This window comes from Anser brachyrhynchus (genome assembly GCF_964034855.1).
Source record: "Anser brachyrhynchus genome assembly, chromosome: 4".
Taxonomy (NCBI): domain Eukaryota; kingdom Metazoa; phylum Chordata; class Aves; order Anseriformes; family Anatidae; genus Anser; species Anser brachyrhynchus.
Genome location: NC_137698.1, coordinates 21965474 through 21987342, shown reverse-complemented (window position 1 = coordinate 21987342; position 21869 = coordinate 21965474). Strand labels below are relative to the sequence as shown.

At 38.7% G+C, this 21869-nt stretch overlaps 1 protein-coding gene across 6 annotated transcripts in view; it reads left to right on the top strand.

Annotated features, from left to right (window-relative positions):
- Positions 1-21869, top strand: part of TENM3 (teneurin transmembrane protein 3) — a 242730-nt gene that overhangs the window by 208430 nt on the left and 12431 nt on the right. For all 6 annotated transcript variants that reach the window (XM_080590723.1, XM_080590722.1, XM_080590721.1 and 3 more), the window contains 3 exons: positions 15131-15306; positions 16030-16265; positions 21043-21339. In XM_080590723.1, the coding sequence (XP_080446849.1) occupies positions 15131-15306; positions 16030-16265; positions 21043-21339 (709 nt within the window). The remainder of the gene's footprint in view (positions 1-15130; positions 15307-16029; positions 16266-21042; positions 21340-21869) is intronic.

The following is a 21869-nucleotide window of genomic DNA, read 5'->3' as shown; positions in this document are numbered from 1 at the left end:
GATAGTGCCTTTAAAGGCAATTTCATTCCCTAATGAACTAGACTACAGACTGATATGCCAAGCAAAATGTATCAAAAATACAGCTTAAAACACAATTTATTTTAATAAAGATCGATGTAAAATTAACACTTATTTTTTTCCGTTATCTCAGTCAATTGGAAAATAATGTGTGTTCTTAAATCACTTGAAAGACAGATGCCACGGTTGGGTAAAAATGTGTCTGTGGAGGAGTGGAAGATGTAAAGTTAGTACAATAAGTAAAAGCATTAGAGGGCCCTCAGTTGAAGTATTCAGGATTACAAAGGGCATCATGAAAATCCAGTAAATCATTCTTCTTTTTTTTTTTCCTTCTTTTCTCCTATCTTTTAGATGAAATGCAGTAGCAACTGCTGCCAAGGTCAGGGCCTAAAAAAAGCTTTCAATTCAACACACATGATAAAGAAAATAAAGTGCTGGTGTCAGGCAGTGGCAGCAAAGCCAAACATCTGTGTTCTGAGATAACTTCACATTTATGTCAGTGTACATTTGGCTGAGGCAATACACAGGAAGGCTATGAGCACCTGTATCTACTCTCCAACCTTTACATTTGCCCATCAGAGACACGAGAGCAGCAGGTGCTGCTTCACTGCATATTGTGTCTTGAAGTGGAGACATGGCTAGAAGTGCTGATTCCTAACAAAGACAGCAGGTGGAATGGCACTGCTGCCAGTTTTAAGGTATTCTTACAATAAGCTGCAAGTTGGCAGGGCTTTCGGAGTGGGCACATTACCAAAGCATTAGCGCACGTCTGTAATATTTAATTGTGCATTTGTGCATCGCTGCACATCTTTTTAGGTCCTGCCAAGAGGACACACGCACAGCGAGGATACACAGAGGAATGAGACATGCACAGAGGAATGAGGCACTGTTCAGTCGCGAGGGCATGTGTTCTCAGTCCCGCGAGTTAGCTGTGTCCTATATGCTGAGAGACCAAAGCACAGCTTCAGATGGGCTGTAAATACTCATCTATTTCCTCAGAGAGTAAATCCAGTATTTAACGGTGACGCACAAAACCCACTTGTTTCCAACATGCGATTTGGGCAAGGCAGTCAATTTGGGGGATAGTGAAGTCCCTTACTGAAATTAAGGCATCAGTTGGGTACAGCAGGCACTTCAAATCATGCTGGCATTTATACTGAATAATTGAGGACCCAGAGTTTTAATCAGGGCAGTAATTTCTCACCACGATGTGTGTAGCTTTGGCGTGCCTACTGTGGTGCACTGCAGAAGTAGCTGATGGCTCCTGAATGTATCGTCATGGCGTCTGCAAGATCACAAGAAAAAGCAGATACTGTATTCACCAGTAAGTGTTTTAAAGGCCTGTATTTTTCCTCATAGGAAGAATTTAGGCTACTGTGTGTCATGAAATAGATAGTTATTTACTGAGTTTGTAAATAGCCCTCTTTCACATCTGGTCTGCTTTCGTGCAGGCTTTCTGGTCTGTGTTAGGTATGTCCAGCTGGCTTGCACAGAACCCAAAGGGCAGGCTATTCCCCTCAGAAAGTGTTAGTACTATTTCCAAGCTGCTGTTTATGCGCTTCCTAAACAATTGCCTCAGACCAATGTCTCGTTAGAAGTCCCAAGCTGAAATAATTATGGAGAGAGCAAAGCAATTTCATTCACCCCAAATCTGCCAGTGTATTAGGCTTTTGCAGAAGCAAAGGTATTAATCTCCTCCCTGTATCCATGATGAAGAAGTAATCTGTTTAATTGCAACAAGGAAGATTGAGATTAGACATTTGGAAAAACTTCACTGTGAAGATTTTGGAGCCCTGAAGCAGACAGACAACAGTGACCCCTTACCCTTCACAGGCTGTCTTTAAGAACAGATGAGACATCTTTGAGGACTAACTTGGGAAGAACAGATCCTGCCTTGGGGTAGGGGCTGGACCATCTGACCTCTCAAGGTCCCTTGCAGTCATGTTTTCTATAATGCTCTGTACAAGTTAATACCAAAAATAAAAAAAATTGTGCTGATTATGTAAAGCTACAGGGAATGAGGAAAAAAAAACCACCGGGTTATTTTTCTTGCCAAAACAGCATTCTTAAAGACATCCATTGGGCATCAGAGCTGCTTACTGTTTTTGGACATAAAATCCCCATACACTAAATTTGTGTCTGTGTACTTCCCTTTTGGAGAAAAAGTAGATAAAAACGAGACCATTCTGCATCTTTTATTCTGGGATCAGCAAACATTGTTTTGACTTTGCTTTTCAGTGGCGGTGATTTATAATAGTAAATCTGACTTCAGCTGGATTTCCAGAGGCTTCTGCATCTATTGCCAAAGTGGAAACCATGCATATTGTTTAGGGGTTTTTGTTGGAGTGACATGGTGTGTGTGCGTGTATCTCAGCCCCAGCTTTTGGCATTTTCATGTTGGTAGGTAGTATGGGCTAAAAATTCTTCAGCTGAACGTTTTTCTGTTGAAAAAAATGAAGTCCTGTGAAAGCTATAAGGTTTCCCTAGGATGCCAGGATAGGAATAAGAAATGAGGAGAAGAAATTGTTCTGACTTTCTTGTTCTATTTTGGTAATAGCAAAATATTTCAGTTTCATTGCTGGATACACTTTCTTTACATATAGGAGTTTATTTATGTATTTTATTTACTTTATTTATATTATTACTCAGCTTCTCAAAATATTTTGGGAAGGGAATAAAGTTTATATTCCATTGTGAATTTAGACTTTCTTTCAACTCAGACTTAAAACTTTTTAACTGTTAGAATTTCCAGTGGAATAGAAATGTCATTTTTCAGCTGTGATTATGGCTGAGTTGTTTCACCATTTGGTGGCCATGCATCTGCCTAAATGGCAGAAGTTATACTGGAGTAAAAATACTGCATTTCTAGTAATAAAAAGATCAGTCTTCAGAGCCAATTCAGTAATAGCTTTGTTAACTTTTCTCTGGTACAAATCTGTACAACTGCACCATGGATTCTGCTGAGTTCTCAGTGATGTGGCAGTAGATTTAAGACAACTATTTTATTTTTTGTTAATTTTTTAGAGTAACTTTTTAGTGAAAAGAGGAACCTTTGAAGAAAATAGTGCATCCCAAAATGGGCAGTCGCTGCCCTGGCACATATTATAGCAGCTTTTCATGTTCTCCCTCCTCCCTACAAGCTCAGTCACACCAATATCAGAGCCAAAAAGGTTTACTTTATATTTTATTTCATCTGGACACTAAATAATCTAGAGTCTATGGTTTTTAGTCTCCACTTTGCCTGAGGGAAGGACTGGCATACAGGAAATATTTGTTTTACTCTTTGTGTTTTTCAAAGTGAAAATTACAAGTACTAGTAATCAGAAGTGAACTCCTAAGAAGCCCTGAGGTGCCCCTGTGCAACTGGCTCAGTGGTGCAGGAAGGCAGAGCCCCCAGCCTGCCACGCCACGTCTCCATGAATGCCCTGGTGTGCCAGCACTTGCCAGCCAAGTCAGCTGAAACTGCTTCAAAAGCTCACTTAAAAAAAGAAAAAACCAATGCAGTGTGCATGCAGACTGGCACCTGAGCGGTCTCTTCCTCACAGACAGCTGAGGACGAGTCGTGGTCAGCCCAGCATCAGGTGGCCGGGATCCATCCCTCTGCAGTCCCAGCCTAGGTGCGTCTGCAGGAACCTTTGTAAAGAGGCAAAGCGATCAGTAAGTTTCCAAAGGCAGCAGGTACTACAGTTCCACACATCTACATTTTCTTTCATTTATGCCTCGTGCCCCCGTTTCCCTGAGAAGTGCAGACAACATAGCGATCGCCTTTGGCTTCCTCTTCCCCCTTCAGCTAATCTGAGATAACTTTGCTCCCTTAGCTGTGAATTCTTTCCAGTAGCCACTGATTATTATCTCTTTCCTGTCTTCTCCACTCTTGCATCGCTCTCCTTTTGGGAGCAATGTCAGCAGGCAATATCTGATCCAAACTAAGATGCCTCCTCCTCTTCCCTGCAATTTCACTCCCTTTCTTCCAAGTCTCTTTTTGGCTCTCCAGACCCTCCCCTCCAACTGCATTTCCTTATTTCCTTACCTCGTATCTTGCTCCTTCCCATGTCTCCTGTCATTTCTCTAAGGCGTGTTTGGCTTCCCCGCCTTTTCCTTTCCCAGAGGTGCATTTCTTCTCAATCCCCTCTTGTATCTCTTGACAGTCCGTCCAATGTTTCTCCGGGCACTTCATGCCCTGAGCTCATTTGTCTTCTCGTTCCTCTCCTCCCTCTCTCGCTCAATTCCTGTCTCCAAGGGAATGCAACAGAAATCAAAGAGAGTGACATTAGCAGGCAGAGCTCTTACAAGTTTACTTTGCTCCCACAGTTAAATTAATGAGCTTTCCAGCCCTTCCAGAAAGGCGGTGAAATTGTGCAGACTGTGAAATCCTTAAAAGAATTTTACAGGCGAGAGAGTCGCAGGTGAAATGTATTTCCACTGCGTGCTGCGGAGTATCATGCTTTACATATGATGCTTTTATTAACAATGCATTCATTGCTGTGGTTTCCTTAAAACTGCAGCATTCAGAGTAAGACCCTGCCTCTGGCTTCGACTTGTTTAGTTTCCCTGTGCAGCCAGCACATCATCTGTAACTGTCGGCATTTGGCAACAGGGAACAGATGATATTTTGCAGTATTTCTCTTGCTTCATCTTAATGGCTTTCTTGTGGAGTCTCACTTGGAAATACAGAGATTTTGCTTGTAAAAAGTCTAAGGAAGTTTTAATGAAAAGTTAAATTTAGAGAAAAGCAAATATTTAATTTCAATCAGGTAAAAATTATCTCCCAATAACAGTGTCAATTCACTTGCACTTTTACGGTATATTAAGGTGTTCACAATTCAGTTTTCGTCATTAATATTTGTATACTGTTTCTTGTAAATTTGTAGGGTTTTATTTGTGTTTCTACTTCTGTTCATTTTTCTATCACATTTGTGCTTCAGTAATTTGGATATCAAAAAAATGCCTACCCTTTTTTTCTTGCAGTTTTTGGGCTTTCATTCTAATTTGATTTTGTTTTCTTAAAGTACTAGAAACTTGTACAAAATTGTAATCTGTTTTTTGTTGTTTTGTTTTTTTAACAGCTCTAAACAGTGTTCTCTGAATGTCCTTGGTATCACAGTGGTTTTTAGATATTTTTCTCCTTTTACCATCAACAGCCTTCTATACCTTTTGCTTTTACTGTTGCTGCTTTGTGCTTCATCTGTCCAAATCAGTGGCTTTGAAGTAATTAACCACACTCACCACATTGGTTTTGTATAACATGCCCGTACTGACTTTTGCATCCTCACATGAGCCCTTGCTTGCAAATCATGTCTTACAAGTGTGATAACGTTAATCTTCCCATATTACATTTACTCAAGCAACTTAATGCATGTTCTCTTCATTCTTATTTTTTTTTCCTAAGTGTCGTTTTTGGGATATTTTCTAGATACCTAGTCCTTGCACATGTGCCTCTTTATCCATGTTGCTTCTCTGAGTCCAGCAGGCAGTACACATATTACTGTCTGAAAGCACCTTTCAGGAACTAGCTGGTTCTCTGTTAGTCAACATTTGGTGTTTCTCCTCCTCTCAACATGGAACAGACTGAAATTCCAGTAGGCATAACCTTCTCCCACCATTTCATATAGACTCATGGAGGCAAGGCTGGCCAAAAAAACATTAAAGCATTTCCCTCTATTCAAACTCGACAAATATTTCCTCTGCCCAGAGAGAATTCATGGAGAAAATTATCTAGCTGATGTGTTCAATTGTGCATGGCCACAGCAGACTGAAGAAAATCCTGTGTTTTAAACCTTCTCTTAGTTACATTGCTACTACACACACACACAGAACTGAGCATTCACACAACATGGATTTTCTGAGGAGAACTTTGTGACAGTTGTGCTTACTGTCTGTGCTTACCATCTTTCTCTTTAGATAAATTGTTAATTTTTTTTTTAATTTCTAACTTCATTTTGGTGAGAACAGAGGTTGTGATCTCTCAGTTTTCTCAGCTGGAACACTAACTCAACTTTACAGTAAATTTCATAATTATAATACAACATGCTGTTAAATAGTTTGATAAGGGTATGCTATCAGTGGAGCATACAAACTTGCTGTTTCAGACTCATCCTACTAAATAACAAAGCAGACATGTTAAAAATAATCAATTATTAATAGCAATGTAAAATTTTTCAGAGAACTTCAGCTTGTCCCCTAATTGCTCAGGTATCAGTAGCAGATCTAGTTTGATAGGCATTTATCCGTTCCTTTTTTTTTTTTTAATGTTTGCTATTTCTTGTCCTTAGAACTAGTCTAAGTAATAAAAGTAGAACTGAGAAACCGTTGAATAGGTAATAATATCAAAATAGCAACACTGAAGACACATATCATTATTACATCCTACGTGCATGAGAAAAAAAGAAGTGCTTTGATTTCTGCCAAGAAAATCAGCATATGATGTCTCTGTGGTTTTGGAAAGCACTTAGAAGTAAAGATAGTTCAGCAAAAAAACAGTATCTTTCTTACTAATGACATAAATGTCCTGTACTGTCAATCCAATCAACTCTGTTTAGGCTTCTGAAAGTATCCATTTCACTTCTGGCTTTATCAGGAGCTTAAGAATACCATTTGTTCAGTTATCCCCATGGTAGTGTTCTTGTCCCATGTTCATTTTCTATATCAAGCACGAGTCAGTGAGGCTAGAGCCAAGCTCGCTGTCTCTCCTTTATACTCACTTCACTGGTGCACTGAGCACTGAATGGCAGCTCCAGCCTTCACATAACAGCTGTGTTTTCAGTCCCACAGTATTCAAGCACAGTCCTCATGCTCAGGCCTCACCTTGCACTGCTTCTTTCACCAGGTGTTGCTTCGTTCACTGCAAAGCACCGTGCCCCCAGAATGCCTGTCTTTGGAAGTCGTTTTGGACTAGGTCGTAAAGATGGTCAATCTTTCTGAAGATTTTGGTCTTCCATTGTGTTGTTCTGATGTTACACATCACTGTTGAGTCTTCAGCCGTATTATTCCAATTTTTCTACGCTCTGTGTCCATCTGGCTTTTCTTTCACGTTTCTCCTTCAGGAAACTCCTCCCTGGAGCAAACTGGAATGGCATCGATATTCCAGTTTTGTCCTCCTCCTCCTCCCTTTTTTTCTCAGGAGCCATTGCCACAACACCTCTCAGAAGTAGTAATGTGTGCTACAACACAGAGTAATTATTTGTTTTGGGGGGGGGCCTGTTTTCCAAAGGAGGCCATATTTCCAAAGTCATAAGGCTTATGCCTGTTGGTACTCAGTGCTGAAGTTATTAATCTGAATTTACCATTTACTAATTTAAATTACTTTGAACTTACTGTTCTAATCAGGTTGCTACAGTTTTCTTGAAAATGGGCAATTTGAATAGAGGAGGATGTCCTCATTGAGGCTGGACCGATCAGCTTTTTAGGGAGTCTACAGAGCACATGGCACTGAAAGCCCTACCCAATTCCCCCAGAAGATGAGAGAGTCTGTCACTTCTGAAGCCTGCATTGGCTGGATATGATTCATGCACCAAAGCAGTAAGGGTGCTGTAATAAATTAACCACAGAACCTGAACCTAGCAAAATTTTTTAGTACCTTGGCATTTCACTATCCTAAAAAAAAGAAAAAAATCCATATAATTTTGTGTTCCTTTTCCTAAGTTTTCAAACATAATGTAATTTATTAAAGTTTTATTATGTCCAAGTTATGGGTTGTTGCGACCCTGTAAAAACACCTGGATAGTTTTTACATTTTAAAGCGAAAAAGGAAAAAAGGGGGGGAAGCATCAGTAAAGCTTATTCTGTAAACAACATCTGACCAAAGAGACCTGCCTTACATCCCTTTTTTCTTGAAAGGCCTTAGCACTCGGCCCTGATACTATAAGCAGACCTTACAGCAAGGGCCAATCTGTCAAACAAAGTATATATACACCAAGATTTCTTCTATTTGAAAGGCCATATTCCAGTATTTATATCAGCAGGGCTCACTGTTTATTTGTACAGCAATAGACGAGCTAGGCAAGAGGGGGGGAAGTGACAGAGGAACAAAACGTGGGCCTCAGGGAGCCCCAAGATCAAAGCCTGCAGGGAGCTGCCGCAGGACAGGCGCTCGCCCTGCACACCCCGACAAAAACCCATGACCAGACCCCACGAGGCTCGGGGCGGTGAATGCCTGTTAGAGGGAAGCTGAAAAGCAAGGCATGAGTGTTGCGGTCTTGTAGATAAAAGCCTGGCTGCAGGTCTGTGGCTGCCTGGCTACTGTTGTTTAGGTTCATCTTCGTACAGACAAGCCCCATGCCATTGGCCTTGAGATGGCTGTGCTTGGTTGGACAGTGTCAGCACTGCTGAGGAGCACCCCCAAAACCTTGGGAAGCATCTTCGTCCCCAGGAGACACCTCTAATTTAAGCCACACCACCTCCATCCTGCTGCTCCCACTGCACCCCTTCCCCTTGCACACACACCAGTCGTTCGTCCTCCTCTTCCAAAAGCACCAGCATCGTTCGCACGAGTTGCTTATCCAGACTCTTGTGCATGTACACTTTGTGTCAGAAATGAGAGGTATGGCAGACTTCATGGTTTGTGAGTGCTTACAAGAATATAAATGGCAGATGCTTATCACAGCAAACAGCACAGCATTGGAAGACTGCAACACCGTACGGTCTGATGGAAGCAACGAGTAAAAAAGTTTGGCAGTCTTCTGGCAAAAAGTAAAGATAAAACGATGATAAATTCATGTATTGCTTCTTTCACCGCAAAGTACCATTCCCCCAAAATACCCATCTGGAAGTCATTTTGGGTTAGGCTGTAAAGGTGGTCAATCTTAGGGAAGCGCGAGCACCGAACTCGCACTTGTTTTCATTGCTGTGCGATGAAGTGGAAAATGAGCATCAGAAACGTCTCGGTGCGGAAGTGGGCGAGCTATCAGGAGGGAAGGTGTTGATTCATTTCTGTGAGCTCCTTTCCAACAGACACATTTTCCACAGTGATTTCGGTTTAGAGTGTGCCTGTTGTTTTGCAGATGAGTTATAGCTGTCAGGAATGGCCTATTTAGGTGAATTGTTCACATGTCTAGTATATTGAATGCCAGTTTACAGAAAAGACCGAAAACTATCCTTTTAACGTTATGACAAAATAGACACACACAAAAAAGCCCCAAATGCTGCGGCTATAACAGGAGAAGGTGAAAAGAAAATTTGTCAATCACTTTCAAGCTGAGGAAATGTCTTCATTAAACATGGGCTGAAACATTCATCCTGACCAGGTTGCTAAGATAAAAAAAAACATTACCTGAATTATTTAACCAACTGTGCAGTTAGACCAGATTATCCCAGCTGAAGCTGGCCCTTCTCAGTGGAAGACAGGCATCAGATAAAGGGAGAGGAAAAGATGGCCAGCTGCTTGAATTCGGGCTTGAGTTTTCTGACACTTGTTTGAGCAAGACAGAGAAATTCAGCTGATACTTAACAGACTTTTAATGCCTTTCCAGCCTCTGTGAGTTTGCATTTTTCTGTCCAAATTCCATTTTAAAACCAAGTAGTGACAGATAAATTCCTATCCAGAATTGGATTTCAGGCTGCAGTTTACTTTAAGTGCTTCCAAGCATCACTCCTGGACCTATTTTCTCTGATTCGTATTCAGCTACTATTTTGTCAGATAAGTACAGGAGGAGTGAGATGGAGATGGAGGTAGAAGTGGAGAAGTAGAAGCATGAGAGGAAAAGTGAGGGGAGGCAAGATAAGAGACCTTTTTCATATATTTAAGGTTCTGTAAGACTGGTAAGAATACTGATTTTTTTTTTTTTTCTCAAGCTTAACAACTTTCCAGGTAAGAACAAAGGAATAAATGCTACCCTTATTAGACAGTAGTCCTTCATTTAAAAATAAATAAATAAAATCAAAGCTCTTGTCATAATTTACGAGCTTACTAACATATATCAAATTGTCATTTACAACACATATGCTCCCTTCTTCCCCTCTTGCTAGGTAAAACAAACCAGTATTAACAAGACATACAAATATCTCATTGTTTATGGTTCTTTTTTTTTCTTCTTCTTTTCTTTTAAATCTACCTGTTATATTTTAAAAATTCTAGTTTAATATTTTGGGTTTCCTGATATATTTGCACTGTGAATTCACAAGCAAGGCACTAAACCTTTTAACATCTAATACAAAATGTCCAAATAAAGGAATATATGCAACCAGTATTTAAGCTCATATTATGTTTAAGAAGGCAGGTTATAATGTATGCATATCTGTAAGGCTACAGAATAAAAGCCAAAAAAAGGCAGAATCATTTGTCTGCCCATGCATCTGTAGGTTATTTTCAGTTTGTGCATTCCTAGCAGGATCGTTCAGTCACTCCTGTTACAAGCAAAAAGCAAAAATGCATATCAAAATTGGGAAAGCAACTCACAAACGGAGTGAAGGGGAAAAATTACCTAAATCTCATACTCTTGAAGTTAAGAGTCTTTTCCTCTCTTCCAAAAAGTCACTTAATGCTTGAAGATGGTCAGAATAGAGCCCCCAGTAACTTGCCATGCCCAGTTTTAAAACGGGAGGAGAGGAAAGCTCTGTATCAGTGACAAAATGATAATGAAAGGGAAGCTATATAAACTATGCATTTGTTTCCTTGTGATCAGCAAGATAACTATTTTATTACTGTTTTAGCAAAGCAATGATACCCAATCAAGGTGGCTTCTCCTTACTGCAGTTTTCAAACTGCAAGTTCACTTTTTGGAGGGACTGAGCTTCAGGTACATTATGGGAGGCTAAACATGGCTGAAAGAAGGTATTTGCAAAATGACAAACATTCTGTAATGCTGAAGACAGTAGTCTTCATTGTAAATGGGAACATAATGGCCACAAAAAGCTCAGTGAGACATTTCACTGCCACGTTAGGGCGGATTTTCAGTATGCGTCTGAACACAGTGATTATACACCTAAACCAACAGCACACTGTACTGCAGAAAGTGAACTTTGAAGTTTCTGCTCTCACCCACCAATAAGCAGCGCATTGATATAAGAGGCTTCCTGTGAATAACATGAAACAAGTAGGGTAATGCTCCATGAATTTTCTAGCCACTCTTGATAATTCAAGATGTATAAAGGAAATGCCTGTTGTGCTGAGTATGTAACAGTACTTTTCATTCTACTGTCAAAATTATACATGTCTGTATTATGAGATGTATTCATGCCTCATTTCTCTAATACCGTATCCCAACTAATAGTATAATCCATAACCAGTCTTTAAAGAAATACATAATATACATTTGCACTGTAAGTCTTGTTATCTGAAATGTACAGGAACCAATGTACCTTGCTCTTAAACCTGACATGTTTACAACAGCTGGAAAAAAAAGTATGGAATTTATTTTGTTACAGGAATATGCTGCAGAGGTCTGTGGAAAAACAGTATCAGTCATAACTTAGCTATTGGCTTTAGCAGCAACCTTTACCATACACTTCATTTCTATAGCTCCCTATTTATGTTGAAGTAACTTCCAATATAAAACATTAATAATGCTCTGCAAGCTGGGGTCGAGCTAAATGTGCTCCAAACTATGATACAACTCGTATGAGAAACAAGTCAGAAATAAAGAAAGTAGGGCATTTCCATCTGTGACAAGGCTTGCCGGGAAGTTATCACTGCAAAGTGAAAATTGTCCTACATAGACTAGAACGGAAAATGGTCTGGGAAGGAATGTAATTAAAACTAAAGAAGATGAACAATGGAAGAGGGACTTCCAGCAGAGCGAAAGGTCAAGAATCTGGGAAGCTGATAATCATTATCTCTGAGAATTTCTCACTGCAGAAGGGGAAAACTAGCCAGCAGTGGCAGATCACCCCAAAGGAAGAAAAAGAATTTGATATAAGGGGAATTTCAGCTAGTGGTGGTGGCAACTGTCCTGCCCCTGCTGCTCTCTTCTGTAGTTATTGACCGAATATGAAGGTCATTATGTTAATGAGTGGAATGGGGTTTATAGGATTAAAGCGCATGAGGTAATGCCCAGTAAGCAAGTTTTTGTTTTAGATTCTTGAAATGTTTATGTGCAACCTGCTCTTGAGGAATTTAAGAGAGAGGTTGAACGGCTTTGCCTGGTATAGGAGGAAGATCAGAGGGCTCAGCAGTAACATGTGTGCCTGTGCTTGTGTTTGGATGAAAAGATCAAAGAGGCTGTGAAATGCCAAATATAGGTGCTTGCCCTCTAGACTTTATATCTCATTCCTGTTAGGGCAATTTCAATATTAGAACACAAGACAGATAAAATAAATCTCTCGGTCTAAAACTGACAATATTGGATGAATAAATTCACCTTGGCAGCAGAACGCAAGGATATTTGGATGTAATGAGAAAAATAGCATAGGAATGCCCAAAGGTATGAGTGATGTTGCTATGTTGAGCATTGATAAGGCTTTCATTGTGGGCAAAAAGATATCAAGTATAGAAGTAAGTTTAGTATTTGATGTACTGTGAACAGAATGAAGGACACACATTACAATCCATCATAAAATGGAATATGTAATAAATTGTAGAAAGACCTATTTCCTTTCTTTCTTTTTGTTCCTGGCTATAAAAGTATGAGAAATCCTATTCTTACTTTTCACATCTCATTCACATTTTCTTCCAGCACTAGGATGCCTGAACCAAGCAATCATGGCTTTTAAGATTCTTCTAGCTTTAAAGTTATGTTTTTAAGAACATGAATGTGTAGCATGAATTTTGCTGATCTTTGAACTCTTCCCCTCTGTAATAATATTAGCTGCTTATTCCAGGCTCATGGTGTGCTTTTTATTTATTTGTGAAAGAAAAGAGACCAGTTCAGGAACTATATGCACAGACTCAAAAAATAATATGGAAGCAAGAATGCATAAAACAAGAATAGCAATGTTCAGCGCTGCATACTGTAGTGAAGCCACACATTCTACTGAAAACTACAGATGCATAGTGCTTCCCAGCTCCAGTGTTGTACTCAGAAATATGTATAATTAATTTCTCGTAAATGTTACGATTCAAAGGAAGAAAAGTTCTTACAGAGAAATCTTACCTTTTGTAACTTTAGGAAGCATTGTTCCAGATGAAAACTGGCACTTGGCTCCTGGAATCAAAGGACACAAGTAGCTCCCGAAAAGATAACTTGATACCATTTTCAAGCATTCTTCTGTAACATGAAAAATAGAAGAGGACAGTAATTGGGGGATATATGTTCCCCTGGGAGTTTAAAAGGGAAGTTGTGCATGAAAAGAAAATAAATTTATGGAACTGAAGGTCATTAATGGGCTTGCAGTCAAATTTATGCACAAGGAATGTTGCTGTATTTGTTTCAGTTTCTTGCATAAATGCAGCATCTCAGCTTGCCAAGTCCTGTATAGGAAAAACAGCCAATATTAGGGATAGAAACACCCTGGAAGAAACCCTGTTTTTTGAAATATACTTAACTTCAAGAAATAAGTTTCCCCACTTGATTTCCCTGGCTTGCAGAAGGGCTTCTGATTTTTAAACATTCTTTCCTTTTTCCTGTTGCTAAGTGCAAGTCTCTCATAAACAAAGGAAATCAACTGTGTTAAAAGGATGAAAATGACTGTGTGCAAAAAGCTGTCAAATCTATAGAGTAAGCAAACTGGAAAAAAACATTTCTAAACCTAATCCTTTCAGTTACAGCAATCCGTGCAGTACTCACGATGTACAGAGAAAGTGAGGGTATTGTGGGTTAAAACAGTTTGGAGTTATTTCTCCCAATTTAAAAAAGAGTTTCTGTAGCCTCAGTGATATACATGGTTTGTTTTGTTGTTCCTTGGGGGGTTCTTTCCCAGAAGGAACATTTTGATGATAATAGTAAGTATGAAGAGCTTAGCATGCTTTGTGGATCTGCAGGGTCATGTTATAGGTGAATAAAGCTTCCTTCAGCTTCCTACTGCAGTCATGGTAGAGGGATGTACAACTCCTGACATCAAACAGGTCTTAGGTGGGCTGAATCACCCTTTAGATACTTGTTTTGCTCCGTTGCAGACACAGGGAGCCTCTAATTCTGAAAAACATGTCTCAGCTGAACACCTGAGCTGATGAATCCAAGCTGTAGTATTTGAAGAGCTAATCCTAAAGGCAGTTGTATGACCTGAAGCTTACACAGTGCCGTACCTCTGTACACTGTGACTGCAATGTATGTTTGATTTGACCATGGTCTTGGTGCTGTATTTGAAAAACATAGTAGAAGTGCCCCTTCATTCACTGATTGCTTACTTGGGTCTCAAGAAGTACTGTTAGGAATTGTCTGCACTTCTGATGGGATCACTTTGTTTGTCTTGTTTTTCACATGCGCAGAGCTGCACATACCTTATCAATGGTATTAGTAGCTGGGGTATACCTAACAAAGCACAGGAAGATACACGTTTTACAAGTCCTAGGTCTATTTCAATTACAGACATCGTATCTACCTACCTACTCTTGAATGGATATGTAACTATTGGTTTAAAGAAATGTCAGTGGGACCAGAAAATGTTTCTCCTGCGTGGCTTGTGCCACAGTTCTCAGGCTATGATCCACAGGCAGCTATCAAGTTACATACACTAGCTGCTATGATTTCCAGCTACAAACAGCTTAAGTAGAATAAATACTACCCGAGATCCTTTCTCTTAATAATACAAGGGATGTTAAGCATTCAGGACCAGGAGAGCAGGTGGTCCACATAATCAGTGAATAGGAAGGGCCAAAGGGAAAGTCTGCTTAGATACCCTTTTTATGAAAATTTTTGAGGATTCCTACAATAACAGAAAAAATCTATTCCAATAACAGGGAGTGAGTACATAATGCTACGGAATTTAGTACCAACAAATATTCTCCCTTTGAAACGGTGAATTAGATGTGCAGCAGGATCTGGTCACACTTCAAAGAATCATATGCAGAGCTGAAGATCCATCTGTTTGCTCTTGCTATCACCATTGAGGCTCCTGTATGTTAAACAGTCTTTTGACTACTTCAAAGCACGTTTGAAGTCTTTGCTGTGCCTATCCCATGCACAAAAAGCAAGAGTGCATTAACAATATGAGTAGCTGGTATTTTTGTTCATTTTGCTTGTAAATGGAAACAATTTGTTCCTGCTATGTATCATTTTTTGACTTTTTTTTTTTTTTTTAGCTATGATAGTGAGGGCCGTCTAACAAACGTTACATTTCCTACTGGAGTTGTCACAAACCTTCATGGGGAAATGGAAAGGGCCATTACGGTGGATATTGAATCATCCAGCAGAGAGGAAGATGTCAGCATCACTTCCAACTTATCATCAATTGATTCTTTCTATACCATGGTTCAAGGTACTGTATACAAAACATTTCTCAGCAGATACTGACCTGAAAACTCTTTTCTTCTGGTACAAACAGCTTAGATGAGATGCCTTAGAGGGAAACTTAGAGGCCTAGTGTTTGGAGGAGGAGGTGACACACGTGCTTTTATACATATATAAAAAGAGCTGTTCTGGGAAGGAAGGAGGTACAATGAAAGTATAATTAAATGTTTTCTAACCGAATAGCTTTTGCAAACAGTTGTTGGAAGTAGTCAGAATACCTACTTTGCATAAAAAGGGAATCTGGAAAAAGAGTGTGAAATGGATTGCAAGGGAAATTGGTGTAAAAATAGCATAATGTGAGATTTGAGCTTTAAAATAGCATGTGGCATCCCAGCACCCACATCCTTGCAAAAGTCACTAGTCACAACATACTTTGGATGTGGCCAAAAATGCCAAATGAAACAGCAGAGAATATGTTTTGTGCAACTCCAGAGACTATATTCAATATACAAAAAATATAGGTGGGATTTTTCGGATGTTTGAGTGACATCCCAAAGATGTTTTTGCTCGCATGGGATACACATGGATGTGACACAGGTGTTTTCATCAGTCTCACCCTTGGTGTTTATTTATGTCAGGTCAGTAGCTGAAGTCAAGATTTTACATGCATATATTGCATAAGGAGTAGAGAACAAAGGCAGACTTAACCCACATATGTAATGTGTGTTTGTGTGGTTTTTTGCATTTTCAGATCAGTTGAGAAACAGCTACCAGATCGGTTATGATGGCTCGCTCAGAATCCTGTACGCCAGCGGCCTGGATTCACACTACCAGACAGAGCCGCACGTCCTGGCTGGCACTGCCAACCCGACAGTAGCAAAAAGGAACATGACCCTCCCAGGGGAGAACGGGCAGAACTTGGTGGAGTGGCGATTCCGGAAAGAGCAAGCCCAGGGAAAAGTCAATGTGTTTGGCCGAAAGCTTAGGGTAAGCATGCAAGCATGTGTGGTGTCTATTGCATTCTCATTAACTGAGAGGAAACGTAAATGCGTTCTTGTAGGTATTGCCATCCAACAACCGCAGAGTATTTACCGCAGATAAGCTTACTGTAGAGTTGAAAGTTGTTGCTTTTATTACTTTATATATTAGCTCTTATTCCATATTAATTGCTCTTTTCTGCGGATTCTAAACTGTTCTTTTTAGCCTTCAATGCCTTAAAATGACTCAGGATAAAAATAATATTTTTACTGCTTTCCTTCACTTTTTATTTCCAGCACTGAACTCACACACCCGCTTTTGAATCGTTTTAAATTAGTCTACCATGAGTTAGCATGGTCTTAGGTAACACTGTGTGAATGTGTACGGCATATTCCTCCAACATATGTCTTTACCATTTTGTTGGCATTTCTTCTTCCTATATAGTGTGTGAAATGTAAGTAGGAAGCAAACTATGATTTATGACAGCCATTTGGTAAAGACAACATAGATTAAGCATTTAAAATTGGGTTGCCAGGAAACCATTTCGAGACCACATCAGAGGTCTGACATACTATTAGGACTGAACTCAGTTCTTTAAAATAAGGCCTAGGCAGTATATCAAATAAAGGTAAGTAATTTCAGACCACTTGACTTCTGAGAGGTAACATGCCATTTTCTAATTTTAATTTTTTTTTACTTTCCTTTGGGAAGGAGGGAATGCTGCCATGCATCTTCTATTTCTCTCTACCACTTGCCCTGCAAGAAGAATTGTTTTTTTCCAAGAAGGAAGAATGATTATGTACAGTAGCTGCTGCTTAAGAACAACATGCTTGTACCTAGCTGTGGTAGCAGTCTTACCATGGATAAGGAAGAGCAAAAGGAATCCATACTTGTGGAGCTCGTCCTTGTGGTTCTGGTTCATAGCCATTACATAGCAAGTTGGGATAATACACCTGCCAAGTAATTCATGAAGGAAGGCTAAGAAAATAAATAAATAAATAAATAAATAATCATACCAATAGCATGATTGGTTTTGGTAGTGAAGCAAATCTCTATGAGTCCAGTTCTAAAAATCAAAGCAAAATTTTGTCATTCGGATGCAAAGGAGGTTAAAGAAATGTCATGGGCAACTCTGACTTGGAAGAGTTGAAAGAAGGAACAGCAAAGAGGGAAAGACGTAACATGAGCGGGGGGAAGTGAGAGATCATAAATTAGGACAAAACAGTGGTAATTAAAAATGTATATGCAAATGTGATAAGTAGGGCAGGTGAGAATATGGGCTAATAAGATAAAAGAAAATTGCTACCAAATTATAAAAGGGAAGTTTTTTATTGTTTTTTTGTTTGTTTTTTAAATTGGTTTACTTAGGAAGATACTGCAGAAATATTGCTCAGGGGTAGTTGGGGGGTGGAGAAAGAAAACAAGAACTGAAAGAACAAGAATAACTTACAGAGCTCATCATTTCCATCTACAGATATGTCAGTAACATTTTGCTGCAGAGAAGACAAATGTAGACAAAAAACAGTGACAAAATGTATTGCCAGTAAATGTACTCATATATATGACACTTTCACTGCATTATATATATGCAGTATGTAACACCAGGAAGTACACTGTGGTACTCTCCTGGGTTTCTATCTTGTATTAGTTATACCCACTACTAGTAGTCTTTATAAAGAAATTGATAACCGTGTTTTTCACCATTCTTGAACTCAACAAGCCTCTGTCAATCTAACTTTTGTTCAGATTTGTTCTGTGTGTGCTCTATAAGCTAGCTTCGTCACTGGACCTGTACATCTGTTTTTAAGCTGGTCTTTGGCAGAGGTGCCAGCAGTCCTCTTCAGGGAAGAGCCATTTTGGGGCAGTTTTACTGAGGCCAAGACAGACCCTCACTTACCAGGTTGTTAAATAAAGGAACTGATACGAGTTCTGTCTCAGGGGGTGCACCTAGAGAGGACAGGTGACACCAAAGAGGGACCTCACAATAAGGGTTTTTGCACTACCTTCTCCAGACAAGCTCCAAGTCCTGCAAACATCCCCAGTTTTCACATCACCTCTTGAATCTCTCTGTAAGGCACAATATACCCCTACTACTAATGGGGAAATCACTGTCTGGTTTCATGCTTCTCAGGGAGCCACTGGAAAGAAAACCAGGAGATAGAGCAGAGCAGGATAGCTGGACACCGTAATTACTGAAAGAGTAGGACAGCATATAGGGGCTGTCAAGAGACTTGGTTTTGTGTCATTGTGTTTGTTCATTGAAAATTTCCTGAATTGCTGTTTATATCATAATGAAGCCCAGAATTACCAATGTATTTAGAGGTATGATTGTTTTAGACACAATAAAAATGTTTACACTTTGCTGTAGAAGCATTCAACCAAAGCTAATTTGTCCTTCTAACTGCCACATGTATTACAAGATCATGCAAGCACAGCCAGTTTCACCCAAAGCTCACGTTTGAATGCAAGAGCTCTGTCAGCAGATTTTGGAAGCATGAATCTGGCTACAGAAAAAGGCACTTCCTTTCTTCTAGTATCCAGCCCTTACACAGACAAGACAGATGGAAAGTGAGAATCAAGGGATGTTATTATCCCATTTAGCAGATAAGGCAGCGAGACAGCTAGATTAAGTACTTTGCTGTAATTTACACCGGAAGGATGTGCTTAGCCAAGAAATTAACCACAATTGCTTGGACATCTGCCTTAACCATAAAACCACCCTTCCCTCTTTGCCAGTTCAGAAATCAGAAGTACCTGTTCCCACTTCAGCATCTAAGCCTGAGAGGCAGACAAGAAAATTAATAAAACTCATAATTAAATGTAAAATAAAGAAGGTAAGATGGAGAGAAAGGGAAGAAAAAAATCAGAGAAGCAAAACGGGCAGAGAGAGAGGGAGAGATGAGTGCAGGCATGGGTGGGAGAGGCTGAGAGATAAAAGCCAGCAATAAACAAGATTTAAGTGTAAATTTAGGCAAATGATTGAATATAAATGTTGGAAAACTTAAACAAAAAATACCTGAAAATGAAAAAGTCAAAAAAAAAGAAAATAAAAAAGGTTAAACTACCTTTAGAATCAGTCTTGTAGCATTAATTTTTCACAGTATGTTTAAATAATATTTGATGGCTCATTGAGTTCATAATGTAGCTATTCTGCATCTACTAGACTTTGTGTTCCTTCCTTAGAAGATTTACATGAAAATAGGATTTTTTGTTCTGAAATTGATAGTGCAGATTGTTGTCATGCCAGTGATTTCATATTAAAAATGAGCACGTTAACATAAATAGAGGTAATGAAGATAGATAAATAGACAGATATAAGCAAAACTGAATATTTTGAGTTTTTTTCATGTTCTCCTATAACCCATTGCCATTGCTTTAATACCTTTTGTGCTAATAACAAAGGATCTAATTTATATTGATCTTTTAGAAGATCATCATCCTCTGGGTAAAAGTAGCAAAGTCCATGATATATGGATTTTTGAACATGCAGCTCTAAAAAATGCAAAAATCCTCCAGCCATTTATTTGGTCAGGATATCTGTTTTCTTTCTCTTTTCTAAATGCTATTCAGTCATCTTCATTCTTCACTTCTTTGGTATATATGCATCAAATACTTGAATAAGAATTTTTAACAAATCTTAATTCACATAGTTATATGTCTGTCCCCTACTTCTCATATGTTAGCAAGATACAGCGTTAAAAAATCTTAGTTATCAGTGTTTCATCCTTACCTGGAATAACTTTAAAAGACACAGCATATACAGAAATGGTTTTCAGATGGACAAAGGCCTGCTTGAGAACACTAGAAAGCAGTTACAGAAGATGAACAGAGAACTGCAAAAATGCCAGTATGGGAAAAGAAAAACAGACGTTTTCATTTCACAAATACAAAAAATGAAAACTGATTCAATGAAACTGAAAGTTAGCATATTTGAAACACTAAAACAGAGGGTACATATTCCAGTTTTAAAGGTATTACATAAAACTCACTATTCATCACTGTTGTTTACATATATTAATTAAAATAATTAAATAAATAAATATATCTGTTTGAAATCAAAATAATTACAAACCTCAAAGCATTTATAACTGTTTTGCAGTGGTTCTGTAGTCTTCCAGCCATTTATGGCTTTAACTGGTCAGTTAATTAGGCAAAGGACTTAAACCTATACTGAAGATTTTAGCATAATAATACATTGTGGCTGTGGATCGTATACTGAGTTAAATTTCCATCTGAACTGGAAAGGTGAAAGCCTGTGTTCTAAAAAGTGTTTGATCGTAATTTGAAGATTAAATGTGTTTTGAAGATCTTAATTTTGTATTTATTCTTTTGAAAAATACTTGCTGTGGAGGATTAGGACTCAGTTCATTCTTAGAGTTTGATAGTCATGACCTGGACCAGCAGTTGCTGGGATATGTCTTAATAGTTTGCTAGGTATATTTTAGACTGCCACAAAATAAATAGCTAGTTCTCTGAAAAGGCACTGTTTATTGAAGAAGTTTTCAGTGCATATTTTTAAGTATTTTCTTAACAGTTGACTAAGCATCAAGAAAGAACACAAATAGCAACAAATTCTGGGCCATCTCTTCATATAATGAAGCCTTTTAAAATATATGCTAATGTAGTGCATCACATTTATATTAGGAAGTTGCTAAAATAATTTATATACACAGCAAATCAATCACTGGAAATGGTATTTAAAGAATAGCTAGCATTTTGTGGAAATAATAGGTGGGTAGTGTTTGAACAGCATGATTTATGATGTCATTTTGTTTGTTTTAAAAAGGTTAATGGCAGAAACCTCCTTTCAGTTGACTTTGATCGAACCACAAAGACAGAAAAGATCTACGATGACCACCGTAAATTTCTGCTGAGGATTGCCTACGACACATCAGGGCACCCCACGCTGTGGCTACCAAGCAGCAAGCTGATGGCTGTCAATGTTACCTATTCATCCACAGGGCAAATAGGCAGCGTACAGCGTGGGACGACTAGTGAAAAAATAGAGTATGATGGACAGGGAAGGATAGTGTCTAGAGTGTTTGCTGATGGGAAAACTTGGAGTTACACATACTTGGAAAAGGTAAAGAACACTCAGGGTTTAAAAAATACTTTGAATGTGCTAAAATTGTGCAGCATCTGACTGCTGTATGCAACATAAAAACAGGTAGTGGAAGCGTATTTCAATTACTCTTACATATCAACATGTGGTTCCTATGGGAATGTTTTATAAAATAGATATGTAACCATGCTGTAGCTAATTGTTAAGAATTGATGACTTTCTAAATTAAGCAGCATCTGTATTTACCTTTTATTTCAAATGCTTAAAATAAGGTACAGGAATTAGATCTCTGCAATATAATTCGGTTGAAAATCATTTATTTGTAAATTATTCACTTCTTTCTTCACTACCAAGAAAATCTTGTTTTTAAATAGTTGTGTCTCTCAATTTACACTTCCTATATGTTGTAGCATAGAAATAAATAATAAGCAAAAATCAGAGTTCTTCATTAGATATACTGATTACTGAATGATAGCTCTTCCTCTAGAAATAGCTGTGAAAATCCCCCTTGTGAGTTCTCATGCCTGCTTCTACTCAGGCAAATAATGATA